Source organism: Saccharomyces kudriavzevii (genome assembly GCF_947243775.1).
Source record: "Saccharomyces kudriavzevii IFO 1802 strain IFO1802 genome assembly, chromosome: 13".
NCBI classification, from domain to species: Eukaryota; Fungi; Ascomycota; class Saccharomycetes; order Saccharomycetales; family Saccharomycetaceae; genus Saccharomyces; species Saccharomyces kudriavzevii.
Window position 1 is genome coordinate 445,956 of NC_079284.1, and position 14,203 is coordinate 460,158.

At 38.9% G+C, this 14,203-nt stretch overlaps 6 protein-coding genes and 1 non-coding gene across 7 annotated transcripts; 2 read left to right on the top strand and 5 right to left on the bottom strand.

The window, feature by feature from the left end:
• Positions 1 to 314: 314 nt before the first annotated feature.
• Positions 315 to 1,061, bottom strand: SKDI13G2290 (DUP/COS family protein; the record flags this gene model as incomplete). The annotated part of the gene is made up of 1 exon (XM_056230332.1): positions 315 to 1,061. The coding sequence occupies one exon, from the start codon at positions 1,059 to 1,061 to the stop codon at positions 315 to 317; it is 747 nt and encodes a 248-aa protein (XP_056084261.1).
• A 1,197-nt stretch (positions 1,062 to 2,258) lies between these two features.
• Positions 2,259 to 2,330, top strand: Skdi_13.trna13D. The gene has a single exon. It is a non-coding gene; the product is annotated as a tRNA-Asp (tRNA).
• A 361-nt stretch (positions 2,331 to 2,691) lies between these two features.
• On the bottom strand, positions 2,692 to 3,585 carry SKDI13G2300 (glucose-6-phosphate 1-epimerase; the record flags this gene model as incomplete). Its single annotated transcript, XM_056230333.1, has 1 exon — positions 2,692 to 3,585. The coding sequence occupies one exon, from the start codon at positions 3,583 to 3,585 to the stop codon at positions 2,692 to 2,694; it is 894 nt and encodes a 297-aa protein (XP_056084262.1).
• Positions 3,586 to 5,022: 1,437 nt separating this feature from the next.
• On the top strand, positions 5,023 to 6,888 carry MUB1 (MYND-type zinc finger protein MUB1; the record flags this gene model as incomplete). The annotated part of the gene is made up of 1 exon (XM_056230334.1): positions 5,023 to 6,888. The coding sequence occupies one exon, from the start codon at positions 5,023 to 5,025 to the stop codon at positions 6,886 to 6,888; it is 1,866 nt and encodes a 621-aa protein (XP_056084263.1).
• A 276-nt stretch (positions 6,889 to 7,164) lies between these two features.
• SRT1 (ditrans,polycis-polyprenyl diphosphate synthase) lies at positions 7,165 to 8,199 on the bottom strand (the record flags this gene model as incomplete). Its single annotated transcript, XM_056230335.1, has 1 exon — positions 7,165 to 8,199. The coding sequence occupies one exon, from the start codon at positions 8,197 to 8,199 to the stop codon at positions 7,165 to 7,167; it is 1,035 nt and encodes a 344-aa protein (XP_056084264.1).
• Positions 8,200 to 8,575: 376 nt separating this feature from the next.
• On the bottom strand, positions 8,576 to 11,080 carry LAF1 (Laf1p; the record flags this gene model as incomplete). The annotated part of the gene is made up of 1 exon (XM_056230336.1): positions 8,576 to 11,080. The coding sequence occupies one exon, from the start codon at positions 11,078 to 11,080 to the stop codon at positions 8,576 to 8,578; it is 2,505 nt and encodes an 834-aa protein (XP_056084265.1).
• Positions 11,081 to 12,140: 1,060 nt separating this feature from the next.
• On the bottom strand, positions 12,141 to 14,174 carry YPK2 (putative protein kinase YPK2; the record flags this gene model as incomplete). Its single annotated transcript, XM_056230338.1, has 1 exon — positions 12,141 to 14,174. The coding sequence occupies one exon, from the start codon at positions 14,172 to 14,174 to the stop codon at positions 12,141 to 12,143; it is 2,034 nt and encodes a 677-aa protein (XP_056084266.1).
• Between the last annotated feature and the right edge of the window lie 29 nt (positions 14,175 to 14,203).

The following is a 14,203-nucleotide window of genomic DNA, read 5'->3' on the forward strand; positions in this document are numbered from 1 at the left end:
TGTGTTTCTCTATTTTTTTGTTCGATGGCCCTTCTTTATTCTCCAGCATCGGGATGAAAAGTGATAATCTCAGAAGGAAGTTCAAAGCTCATTAAAGGTGTCATATATTAATATGCATCGGAAGTACCCATTATGCTAAAAATGAGAATTTTTCATATTGTCGTAAAGTATACGCGCAACTAGTTAAGAGTTGATTACTTATTTGTGTAAACTACTAAAAATCAAGTTTTTCTCCCGTTTTATTTAGTATCAACCAATGTAACCTTTTGCAATTGTTTTTATATACATATAATCAAAAGACACTATTGTCTACATTAAGGAATATCAGTATCTGGATACTGCTTTCCCCAATATTCCCTTAAAGCCTCTTTTTGAATTTCGGCTGCCTTAACAAAGTACCCTTCCAAAATCGGGTCGGAACTAAAGCTGTGAAATGTAGTCGCATCATTTGAACCATTTCCTATTGTCGTACCCGATTGTGGGTTCGTAGAATTGCTAGCTGAATATTTGGGAATTGCATTGGGATTTTTTCCTTTCATAAAGCGCTTAAAAGTACCATAGCAACTGTCTTCAGAGTAAAAATAGTAGGGAGTATTCCATAATCCCTTGTTGAACAAATATTCATTCACATTGTATGCGATGGTTCTCCATTCTACCCCTTCAACGGATGGTTTGCGAGCTATTACTTCCAGTAAAAGCTTTGTTTGAAAATTGTCACCAGTCATAGGCATAGCGAATTTGATCACTGCAGCAATGATACCAAAAGTATCAAAAACGATGAAGTTTGCAATAAGAACAATGTTTAAAGGTTTTCTTTCAATGGAGTCCCAAAGTAGGAGGATTAATGAAAGTATAATTGCAGATAAAACTATGACAAACGCAGTTAACTTGAAATGTGCCATTTCGTAAATCAAATAGGCCACGTATGAGCTAAAGCAATCCTTCGGAAGTGTAATGTTTCCCGACAACAAAGATGGACTAGCCTCATCATGAAGCCCTTCATTCAACGTGTCCAATTTGACATCGTTACTGATGTCATTATCTTCTAGAAGAGAGTTCATACTTTACGTGGAAGGCGAAATGATTTATTATGCAAGGGGATATAAGATGGGAAGCTTCGGAGAGATATTAACGGAACCTTTTGTATCCTCTCTTTTCAGACTCAGTATCTTCCTTAAGAGCATTTGCTCTCTGTACTTTTTGCATAAAAAACGCTTAAAAAAAACATTTGATAAAAATGGTGGTTCCAATAAATGACAAACCTCTTATTTGTCCTCCTGTTCTCGCTATTTTCCGGAACATTCAAATGAATCATGGTGCATCTGAATAACATACTCCAGTATGCAATCTGAACGTTTCAGGTGGTTACTAGAGTTTCGTGCGCAGACAATGATAAATATACTTGCTCTATTGGAAAAAGTAGATTCATCATTATTCACATAAGTAATCATCATCACTTTCTGAGATATTCTGATTGTACTCTAAAGTCTACCTCGTATATGTTATACTGACCTCGTATCTTTAATAGAATGAAGGAATGTTAAACGAGCTGTTCGGATGGTGGGCTTAACTGAAATCAAAGATGCATTAATTCAGCGTCAGCTTGTAATTCATATATAAATGATGAGTCTTTACATTAAACTCATAGTAAATTCCTTAGGTTATTATTATATTGAACATATTTAACATGTCCGATCGGCGTGTGTTTTGCATAACTTTCTATTGTCCAGCAAAATATTGTGACATTTGTTGGGATTCCATTTTTGGTAAGGTTAATGATATTATGTATATAGAATATACTAGAAGTTCTCCTCATGGATTTCGGAACCCACGAAAGGGAATCGACACTTTTACATAATCTTATTCTTATTTCTTCCTTCATTTTATGTGTCGTCATTCGTCGATCCTATTGCATTATCAATCTTGCACTTCAGCTCCCAATAAATTCTATGACTGTTCTGGATCTTATTTCACTGGTCTGATAATTTTTGTCATCTTCTTAACACCGTATATGATAATCTTCTAGTTACATGATTGAATGTATTGATCAGCTGTACTAGTAATTGGTGGATAGTTGATTATTGTTCCAGCACTTTATAGCATTAAAAAAAGTTTTCTGCTTTCATTCTTAATTAAAACTACTAATTATCAACATGTTCCAACACTTAAAACCATAATCAGTGGAGTTAGACACGATTCTACCAGTTGATACCTTAAACTCTGAAAAGGTAACTGTATGCAATCAAGCATGAAAACCGTCCGTGATAGTTTAATGGTCAGAATGGGCGCTTGTCGCGTGCCAGATCGGGGTTCAATTCCCCGTCGCGGAGATCTTTTTTTGAATCAAATATGGACTGTAGTTTTAGCGCTGTTATGCTGTTGTCAATCCTACTTTTCAAAAGTTTTGTTCACATCAATACTATTTCAAAAATAGTGTGTGTATCTTTTAGTCCCTAGAATAGCAGATGGCTTGAGCGATCTTAGCCATCTTTTGTTCAAAACGACTTGTTCCTGCTGCACGTAAAATTTTAGCAAAGGTTTTAAATATTACGAAGGCTCTCAGTTCAGGGCTGTTTGTCGAGCGGAATCAAAGGATTGAAAAAGGAAATTAATAATCAAATAGTGAGTTTATTTAAGGTATAAAACTAATGATGCGCTTCACAAAAGCTCATCCTTGCATATTTATGTGATTCATTGAATGGCCTGGTACTTTAATTCTTCCTTACAAAGCAATTGGTAAGCATCCCATTTCTTCCCAGGAGCTAAGGTAACGAAGTCATGAACATGTCCAGGTTCAATACATATCATTTGCTGGTAACCAGTTTTTGGTTCGAAATCGGCCATTCCTCGAGACTTCTCAACCCACGGATTCCAAACGACAGTATCCGGTAAGTTGTATCTTTTTAGGGTATGAATTTGAACGCCCTTGTCAACTATTTGGATGGCACGCTCAGGACTGACGTTTTGATAAATTACATCAGTTTCTTCATTGAAAGTAACGACTGGGTGCTTATCAACATATGATTCTTTCAACAGTTGATCATAAACTTTCATACCAGCTAAATTGGAGACCATCGTGCCTTCGATGTCTTCAATGCGGAAATAGGTATGGAATAACCAGTTGAATTTCAATTCTTTGGAGCTAGAAGTGTTCTCCACTTCTATGGCTGTTTTCAAATAATCTGGGCCCAACTCAACGGTTAAAATCAAAAGAAAATCCATTGGCCATAACTTGGTCAATTCCGGATTGGAAATTTCAGGTTTCAAACCAAATTGCGCCGTTGGTGGGTTCTCCTTAGTTTGGCCTAAGAATTCCCAAGTGGAATTTCTTGCAAGGCCATGTTGGGGCAACTTACTCAAATATTCATCGGTCTCATTCTTCCCGAACACAGGAAAAACCAGAGGAATCCCACCTCTCACAGGCTTGCTACCATCCAGTTTAGCAGCGGTGGACAACCACAACTGTTCTTCAGATTTCAATTTCCAAGAATAAACTGTAGCGCCATACTTCAAAATATGGACACTGGTAGTATCATCGGTAGGATGAGTTAAAACAACTTCTCTCTCAGTTTCTCTGACGGGCATGGTTCTGCTTTCAACGTGTCTTGGTCATCCAGCCTCAATGAAAGGCTGTCAATGAACGTCAACAAACATTTCATTATCATATGAAGGGACAGTATTTTTCTTCGGGATATAAAAAAGGTGCGTTCCGGTGACCCACACCCAACTTAGGACTAATTTCAAAGGAAGGCAAATTTAAAGTAAAGATCCATCATCATTAGCAACGTATACAGTAAGGAGCAGCTGGAAAATTGTCTGCCTAGTAATATGTATTTGTGTTGTTTGATTGGAAAGTTTGAAAGTGGTTCAAATCGTAGGAAGAGGGCACGCTCCCGCGGCAGCAGATGAACTTCAATTGTGGACGAACAAAGCTATGCAGGCCTCTGTGTAGCCCACTCTTGTATTTTCAAGTATATAGAATGGTATGAACATGCAGAGCGTTAGCAGTGAAACGATTACCTATCTTCGGCTTAGACCATACGCAAGTCAGAGCGCTTTCACGATGCAGCCTTTTTACGCTCTATTTCTTTTGGAAGATATTTCCCCCCCTAGTCGAGTATCTCTTTCTTCATTTTAGTCATCAGCATTCTCATCTGGTGTCCTTTCAAGTTTACTCTATCACTTTTTCGCAGGAATTTAGCCGCCGAAAGCTACCCCGGATTATAAGTTCTGTATAAATGTATTCTAACGTAAAACAGAAAAAGAATAATTCGCGTTCTGTATTTCAAAATCAATGAATCCAAAACTATAAGGGCTATTGAAGTTTTACTTTCTTGCACAATCGAAGCAAATCAATTCACTTTTTAGAAAGGGCATACCTACAGTTTGATGTATGGGGTAGGAAATAAAAAAATACGTGTGAAATAGTATTTTCACCACTCAAGAAAAATTTGTGATTGCAGTAAGTATAGAAATTGACCTTACTGTTCTGGTTCATTGGACTACGTTCTTATTGAAGCTACAGTAGTATCCCATATCAAGAGAGTAAACCATAGAAACTTAATTATGCGTTGTATGGGTGTGCAGTGGCAAAATTTCAGGAAATGGATTATTGATATAGGAAACGAAAAAGGCATGGAACAGCTTACCAAACAGGTGGTATTAACCAACCTTTCCTACGTAAAAAGAGAAAATTTTCACTAACATAGTGCTTTGCAAGTGCAACTAACTTACTTTTCATTGAAGACCAATAAGGACAGCTCTACTCCTTCATCTGATTTATTTGTTGGTTTTCATTTTTAACCTTCCATTGGCCTATTTAGAATCAATAGCTGTTCTTTTTCTGCTTTGCTTACTTCATCTCATTCGTTAGATATCTTGAGAGTCTTTGAAGAATATCGAGATAGGGTTCTCATTAGTCGCATATTTCAGGACAGTTTCCTGGGGTTTTGTTTATTTTTTGTTATATTAACGGGTTACAAATAGCGTACCTAAGTAAGAACAAACCGCAGGCTTGAAGAGATGAGAGATTCCAACCATCGATCATTGACGTCAAATAAACCTATAGTAACGATAACCTCCACCGTTTATGACCGAAGGGCATTAGATATCAACTCTAGCATCCCGCTAATAAATTCACTGAACTATTTAACGTATCTGACATCGAATTCATCAAAAGTCAGAGAAACAGTGGCCAGTGACGGTGCCCTAGAAAGATTGGTCTCAATATTGAGGAATTGCCATTTGAGTTTGTTTGAGCTATTGGATTGGGACTTAGAAACTTTCAATGAACACGAAAACATTAAGACTTTATGGAAGGAGAAAAGACTAGCCCTATGTGCATGGAAATGGACTCTAACTTTCCAGTGCCTGGTATTAACAGGCACCAGAGGAACAGAACAAATTCGAAAAAAAGTAGTGATGTCTGGCGTCTTATCTGTGCTGGTCACAGTATTGGATAACTATTTATTATATCATAAAAATTATGATTTCATCAAAGACCAAACCATGAACTTTGATTTAAAAGGAATTACCACAGAAACAATGTATAAATTTCTGAGGAAGGATGAAAACGAAACGTATCAACAATATATAGAGTTCATCACAGGTCAGGATAAATTAAAATTATCAAATGATAAGAATTTTTTTAACGAACGATTAGTGGCGCCATCCATGACAATTCCGACTGATTTCAGCGATATATGGGTCCGTTTCGCAGGTCTCGCTAGCAGTTTTGACGGCCGCAGCAAAGGAAATGATGATGGTAATGACACTAATAGCAATACAGATAATACAAATTTTGATGAATGCAAAGATTTTTTTTCTCAACCTGACGTTAATAAACCTACAATCTCCACGCCACGTGAATTCTTTCTGGGAAGAATTGTCCCCAAACAAGACGACGTTATTTGGTCACTTCAATTATTAGCTTTTGTCTCTAAATATACATATATGAAGTCAACCCTACAAAATGTCGAGTTGGTTGAATCGTTATCATTTAGAAGTATGGCATCCAAGGTTAAACAGAGAATTTCTGAGGACAATGACATAGAAGAACAAGAAAGAAATGTTACTGTAAAATTTTCTTCATTATACCCCTATCTACCAAAGGGCCAGGAAACTCCTTCTTCTAGAAAAAAGGAGCTGGATGTTAGTAAGAGGGATCCGTTTTTCAAAGAGTTGGAAAATATTTCAAATAGATGTCGGCAAAAGGAAGAGGAGCAAAAGTCCAATAAACGCTGTCCCGTTCTCAATTTGTTTGAGCGCTATCGTGTACCGAAATCCAGCGGAAATGGTGCTAATAATAAGGAGAAAGGAAGAATCACTTTAAAAAAAAAGCTATCTGAGAATTTTGAAAGAAATTGGAACTATGAGAAAATGAAAAAGGAACTACCAAATAGTATTTGCAGCCACAAAGGGTCACCAAACATTGTAAACATCTTCCCTTTAGTAGAAAAATATACTGTGAATACAGAAAATACACATGACATAATTTATTGGAGTTCCGTTATCATGAGGAATTCATGCCGAAAAAGTGAAATCTTAGGTGTACGCCAGTGTGCTAATTTCTCATGCGGTAAATGGGAAGACTTTCCGAGGCAATTTGCAAAATGTCGCCGTTGCAAAAGGACGAAGTATTGTTCGAGAAAGTGCCAATTAAAAGCGTGGGGATATCATAGGTATTGGTGCCATGAAGTTGGCTCAAGTCATATGAGATCTACGAACACTACTACAGGCGTTAATACTCCGAATGAACCGAGTTCCTTAAACACGACTGCCACTACTGCGGCGGACGTATCAAATTCCACAAGCACTTTCACTCCCAATATATCCACTACCGTACCTGATGAAATAACTAACACAGATGATAACAGCATACCTGAGTAGGATGGACAGGAAGGACTTGATGATTAAGGCCCAACGATTTAAAAAAATATTCAACACCGGAGTTCTCAGATTTTCATTTTTTCGTTTCTTTGTTCTCAATTTTTTTTATTTTACTAGCTACAAATTTGGCACAGGGATATTTTATATGCCGGATATAAATAATCAAAAGATACCGATTTAGAATAACATAATATAATAATAGCATAAAAGAATCTTATTTCTCAAACGTTCATTTTTTGTCTTCTCCCGAGTTTTCCCTTTTTGGGCATCCTTCATTTATTCTTCGCCTGTGATCGACACCGAAATGGGTGGGTTGGGAAATTGATATAGCGACATTGGTGTTTTCTTTCTCTTAAGGATAGAGGGAAGACCTTCATACATCTTTTCAAACAATGAATGGTTTCTTTCATTATATCTTTGAATCGTGCAAAAGAAGGACCATTTGAGAATCATTAAATACATGGCAAAAAAGCTAAAGTTCGGCCACAACGTATCACTAAATTCAATGGTGGAGTTTTCATGCACTTGCCATAGCATATAATCGGACAATCTTCTATGCCCACTAGTTCTGATCAATAATTCACATTTGTTGGAGTAGAAATCCATGTACATTTTATTAGTGAATTTCTTTATATTAATCCTGCTATGCAATTTATCTTCCAACTGGTCTCGGACGGAATCACGAATTGAATGTAACATGTCATTTCTAGAAGTGTATGGGAAACATATGTATAAGGTAAAATCGTCCCCACCTTTTGTAATATCTTCCACATTGGCAATTCTTTCTCTCATTTCAGGAGAAAGCAAAGATCGATCGCCGACTATCCTTATTTTGGATCCATACAGCCGATCTTTATAATCATTGGCTCTTTTCGCAAATTCATCAAGTTTTACTGTAAACAAATTCATTAGGGTGTCAACTTCCTCTTTTGGCCTACTAAAATTTTCAATGGAAAAAGCATACGCCGAAACACATTTTACACCGAGTCTTTTACATATATATAACAACGTCAGTAATGTTAGCCCACCTGCTTCATGACCTTTTTTTACGGGCAACCTCCGTGATTTGGCATACCTTCGGTTACCATCCATGATAAAGGATACATGCTCGGGTACCGGCCCTACGCTTAACACCTCTATTAGAAGATTTTGAATGTTTACATAAAGCCAGGAGAACAAACTTAATGACATAATCCACCCGAATATTCTTTGAAACATGTTTTTTGCTGCAAAGCAGAACTGCTCCCTGGTTTCTACGACGAGTCTTCTTAGAGCTATGAGCTGAATGTGAATAATACTGGGCACTTTCATTATGACAGATTAAATTGTTTTGTGTCTCAAAGGATACGAAGCTCTCAATACCCAATGATGAGACGAAAACAACCCAAACCGTTATCTTGCCAGTCCTTTAAAGTTCTTTCCTTAAGTACCCAAAAAAAGTGCAGTTTTAGCCGCCGAGGTTTAACTAAAGCGTGCAGTTACCCTTAAAAGGCACCAGCTCCTTTCACCCTTTCAAAAGAGATTCGCGGCAGTATATCGATAACAAATGATAGGCTCATTGGAATCGTTCATTAATTATTAGGTTAAATTTTATATAAGTTTATCGCATTACTTTACTGTCTGTACAAAAATTAATTTGCATTCTGAAGTGTCATTGATGGAGGTAAAAAAAAATTAGTCGTTAGCGCTATCTGAAATTGTTAACTACAGTACCGCAATCTACGCAATAGTAGTTTCTATCTTGCTGATCATTAGCACTAGAAAACGCTTCAAATCTTGAACCATTGCAAACGTTGCAACGTATCGCCAAATTCATCGCGCTTGCTGGGGTAGTAGGCCCATGTGCATTGGAAAAAAATGATGACATGCTTTCTCTTGGTGTTTTCGGCTGCGCATTGCTGCCGAGGGTTTTTAACGATGTGCTGCTTTTGGGGCATATATTGGAGTATCCACGCGCCGTTGCATGACTTTTGCCAGTGCTATTGTAATTTGCGGTCGTGGGTTGGCCAGGTAGATTTGATTTGCCTCTCGAATTGAAGCTTCGGCCTAATGAATATAAGGAATCAGAGCTATTGAATCTTCTCCGGACCTCCCGGTTGTATTCTTGGAGTTTGAGCAACACACGTCCTCTTATAACAGATGGCATGTCTGCCCTGAACACACGAATATTGCCTACGTTATCGGTGCTGATCAGTATCGTTCCAATCGCGTCAACCACGTCTAGAATAGCGCCAGCGGCAGATGTATTAGTAGCCGAGCTTGGTTTAGAGTTGTAATTCAAAGAAGATTCTACGTCTGACATGATGCCATCGTCGTTACCTCGACTCAGAACATCGAAACTGTCCGAAGTTTGAAAGAATTCTAAAGATAATTCGCAAATTACATCATTGGATAGGGATAAAGTCTTTGAAGTTTCTGGCGGGGCAATACTAACACAAGTGACTGGAGCATTATGAGCGTGAAAAGAAATGTAGTCCGTATTTTTGATATAATGGTCATTGCTATGATGTGGCAAGGGAAGTAGATTACTAAGTTTCAAGTGATGGTGTGGCTTTTCTTCAGCGTTCTGACTAGATGATCTACTCATGGATTTGCTAAATATGCTTCTAAGGCTTCCAGATCGAGCCAATCCTTTTGGTTTTCTTTTGGGTTCATCTTGGTCGTTTTTTTTCTCTGAGGATTTTAACCTCCAGCCGTAAACCCAGTGGTCATCACTACTATTTACAACGATTGGTTGACCATGCCAGATAGAAAGTTGTGCCTTGTGTTGAGAGGAACCACTGTGGAACCCCTTCAGTACTTCCAAAAGCTTCGTTTGTTCTAAATCGAAGATTCTTATCCTGGAATCATTTGAAGTAACTACTAGACGGAACGAGTTATCTATTTGAGATCTAAACGCTTGCAAACCCGTTACACGAGGACCATGACGAATTTTTGAGTCAGTGTCTGTGACCATGACGTGTGCATTTTGTTCTTGGGTTTGTCTGTCAGCTACGTGAAATGAGGAGACCGGCGTAAGGCCTTTAGTCATCAAAATATGGACGTATCCGTTGAAAGTTCCTATTATTGTGTATTTACCTTCCTCGGGAGATAATGTGACGGATGTGATCAAATCTTGGCAATCGTACTCGAAGCTAATTTCATCATCCAAGATGGACCATAACCTACATTTATGGTCTAGACAACCGCTAATGAAAAATCTATCATCTGTGGGATGAAATTCCACGCAAGTCACGAAATCAGGATGAACAAATGTCTTAAGTGAATTTTTCCTATCTGGATGCCAGAGCTTGACACTTTTATCCATCGACGCTGATAAAATGAAGTTATTCTTAGACCAATTTATATCGAGAACATCCTGAACGTGTTCATTGTAAAGCCGTATTGGCGTTGGGTGGAAAACTGGGGCATACAAATTCAACAATTTTTCCTTCTCTTCATATTTTTCTGTAGCAGCATCCAAAAATTGTCTTTCCTTTGGATTGCCCAATGAATTAACTTGTTGTTTGATGCGCATCGACTTGGCGCGTGCTTCTTTACTAGATTCTGCACTAGAGTCCAACTCGGCTCTTTCTACCGGGGAACCAATGACTTTCCATATTCTTATTTTACCATCTTTACTACCTGTGGCCATGAATTTACCATCACGGCTAAACTTTGTACTCCATATCGCCTTAGAATTGGGTTCTGATGACTTGGAGGCGAAAGAAATGGTGTCACCTTCGTATGCCGTTAGTTCTTGAGCCAAAAATAATCTTCGGAACTGCTTTAAGTTTTTCCGCCGTTTCAACATTTTAATGTATTTTGGTTCCCTCAGATAGTTTTCAAATTGTTCAGTATCAATAGAATTGAAAGGGTAAAACTCATTGACCCTGAGATTGGCAGTAAGACTATTTCCTCTTTGCAAATGCTCTTTAAGTCTCATAAAGGAATCCGCGGCGTTACCGCTGTCGCTATTACTGCCCTTTTTGACATTGGCGTTGTTAGATTTTGTCATTCTGAACTTCAATGGCTCAATATCTGCAGAATATTCAACGTTGAGTTTACTTCTGCTTTCACTTGAACTGGATCCGCCGTCAAAGCTCTCTCTGTGGGATCGACTCTCTTCTTCAGATCCGGTAGTATTAGATGAGTTGCTGAGCTCAGTCTGCACTTTGCTTACACTTGCTTTAGCTTGCGACATATTTGTCATAGTTATTATTTCCTGTACTATACGCCTTTGCCGTATACAAAGAAATCAACACTGATTCCTGCTGTTTTTTTCTAATTATCCTTCCTCTTCGTTTTCCTGGTCCTTTTTCCACTCTCTTTGATGGATCGAAGAGAACTGTAATTCTGTTCTCTATACGGTCCAGTTGAAACTTGTACGAACGCGTATTGTATTCAGGAAGAAATAGTGATGTAACTCGCTTACGAAGCTTCAGAAAGGGCAAAAAAAAAAATGTGTCCCCCTAACAGCGAAATTGAGGAAAAAAAAGAAAGGACGCTAAACTTACACGCTACTAACTATGCTCACTGGTACGATAAAAACCAAGTAACAGCAAAGAAGAAATCCTGTATTACCTAAGTTTTTCTTTTCTAACCAACGGGTATCTATTTATATACATAGCATATATGCGTATATATGCCATAGATGCATATATAAATTCCTACTCATTAAGCTTTTTCTTTATTTCATTTCCGCGCCTTCCCACTGCGAGGTGAATGAAGTCAGCTTTTTCTTTCTCACGGGACCAGGTAAGACCCCCCCATGGCTGAGCCAGCGGCAAGGAAGTCTAGGATCATCCCGCGGAAGAGGCAAGCGGCTCCCGGCCAGAGACTATAGGAGAAGGCGGCAACAAAAAGCGGACTTTCCCATCCAGGCAATGCAAGGGTCCCTAGCAGTTGTCTGGCAAAGTTCCGATAAACTCAACTTGCGCCCCGCGAGCTCTCTTCGAATGCCGCGGGTATAAGAGCTCGTCCTTCAGCCGGCGGCGGCTGGTTCGATCTTTTCGATCCTATTTCCGTTTGCGGCGACCGCTCTGATCATGTTGTATAAGAAAGGGCCAAGCAAGGTTACATGTCGTGTATAGAGTAAGTAAAAGAGAAGTGAGGCCTCCACGGGTTGTTACTGCTGCTCAATACTCTTGCTTGCGCCAGCTGACGACGACAAAAGATTGGCTGCGTTCCTAATTTGAAAAACAGCGAATTCTGCAGTCACGACTGCAAGATTCGGCTCGGCTCGGCTCGGCTCGACTTGGCCCGGATTGTTTTTAACGAAGGCTTTTACCCTGTGAAATGGAGTCTCCTAACTGTTCGTCACCAATATATGTCCACCCGCCGAATTGCTTTTGAATACTCGCACTTAAATATTCATCTACTACACTGTCGATTGGTTTTTCCCTGGTGAATTCTTGGTCGAAGTTTGCCGTGTCTATTTCACTCTTCACGGGTGGCTTGTACGGCGGAATATAACCCTTCAAAAGTAACTTTTTCCACGAGATGTCTTTGAAAAAGAAGTGATTGCGGATTTCGTCCGTACCGTTAACGCCCAGTCTTCTGTTAGGATCCCTGCTTAAGAGACCTATCAGCAGATCTTTAGCGGCAAGATCAAATCCGTCAGGAAACAATAATGGCTGTTGCAAGATCTTCTTGTACATCACAGGAACATTTTCATCATAATACGGCGGTAACCCTGTCATCATCTCGTATAGCAATATGCCCAATGTCCACCAGTCTACGGTCTTGGTATAGCCTTGTCCCAAGAGGATTTCCGGTGCTAGATATTCTGGAGTACCACAGAAAGTGTCTGTTTTGTCATTATCTTTCATATTCAGCTTGCAAAGTCCAAAATCGCACAATGCAATATGGCCTTGATAGTCCAGTAGAATGTTCTCCGGCTTCAAGTCACGATAAATGACGTCGAGTCTATGTAACGAATCGAGGGCGCATAATAGTTCTGAAATATAAAACCGGGATCGTGCTAGACTAAATTGTCCTTCATGTTGTAAATGGTAGAACAGTTCACCGCCATTTATGAAAGCTAGTACCAGGTACAACTTTTCTGGAGATTGAAACGAAAACTTCAAAGGAACAATGAAGGGGCAGTCAACTCTTGCTAAAACTGTTCTTTCCGCTAGAGTGTGCGTCACTTCACATTTCGATACGATGTATGCTTTTCTCAACGCCTTCAAAGCGTAAACCTTTTGAGTATCTCTCTTTCTTACTTGCATCACTTTACCGAATGAACCTCTCCCGATAACTTTCAAGAGATCAAAGTCATCAATAGAAAGGGGCTTGTTTTTAGAAGGTGTGTAATCCACAGTAATGTTCAATTTACCGTATCCTCTCTCTGACGAAATCCAGTGGTGGTTATATAGTCTTATTTGAGCCGCAGAATCAATTTCTAGATTTAATGGTAAATGGAAGGAATCCAAATGAACATCTTGGTTAGTATTTACCTTCTTGAAAATGTCTCTTAAAGTATCGTCTTGTTCGCCGATCTCCTGTTGCCAGTTCTTGGAAGGAAGAAGTAATGATGGTATCCTGACGAAGACATCGATCTTCAAGAATCGTAACTTTCTTGTCACATCAAATGTTGATATTTTATTAAATACAGGCTGCTCCATCATGCCCATATCAGGACCGATAGTAGTAATGGAGTTATCAAATTCAATCGTAAAATAAAGCAAAGGACTTGGATTCGCTGATCCAGGTAACAGAATGGTTGAAGGCACAAACTTGGTAGCATAAGTTTTATCTATTAGGCCTTCTCCTGCTGAACCTTGGTCGGCTATCTTGTATCGCGGCAATTCCTGCATTATTGTTGCAACTTCGGAGGCGTCATTGGGCGATGAATCAAGAATACCAGAGCTTAATAATTTTTCCAAAATAGTAGCATTAGAAGTGATTGGGAACGGAAGTGAAAAATTTTCACCGGAATATATCTTCACTGTCATTAATCCGGATTCTGAACCGGGTGCTTTTTTTTCTGTAGACGATTGACTAGCATTCCTTTCAAAATCCCCAGGATTGGCACTTTCCGGTCCCAATGAGTTCTTGGATGATGTATCATTACGTAATTTTGGAGAACTTAAGGAACTGGGCAAAGTTTCATTTGTATTGATCTTTCTTATGTGATGCTCATGCTCATGATCGTGGCTCTTTGGGTTGCCATTATGATGCTTTTCTCCGAGATGTAAATGAAAGAGACTATTACCCCATGATTTTTCATTGTCGTCTTCATTATTTCCGCTCTCTTCTTTGGATTTTCCTAGTTTGAATTTAGGTATTCGCCACGAATGCATGATTGTATATGTATATCTATGTATGCAAT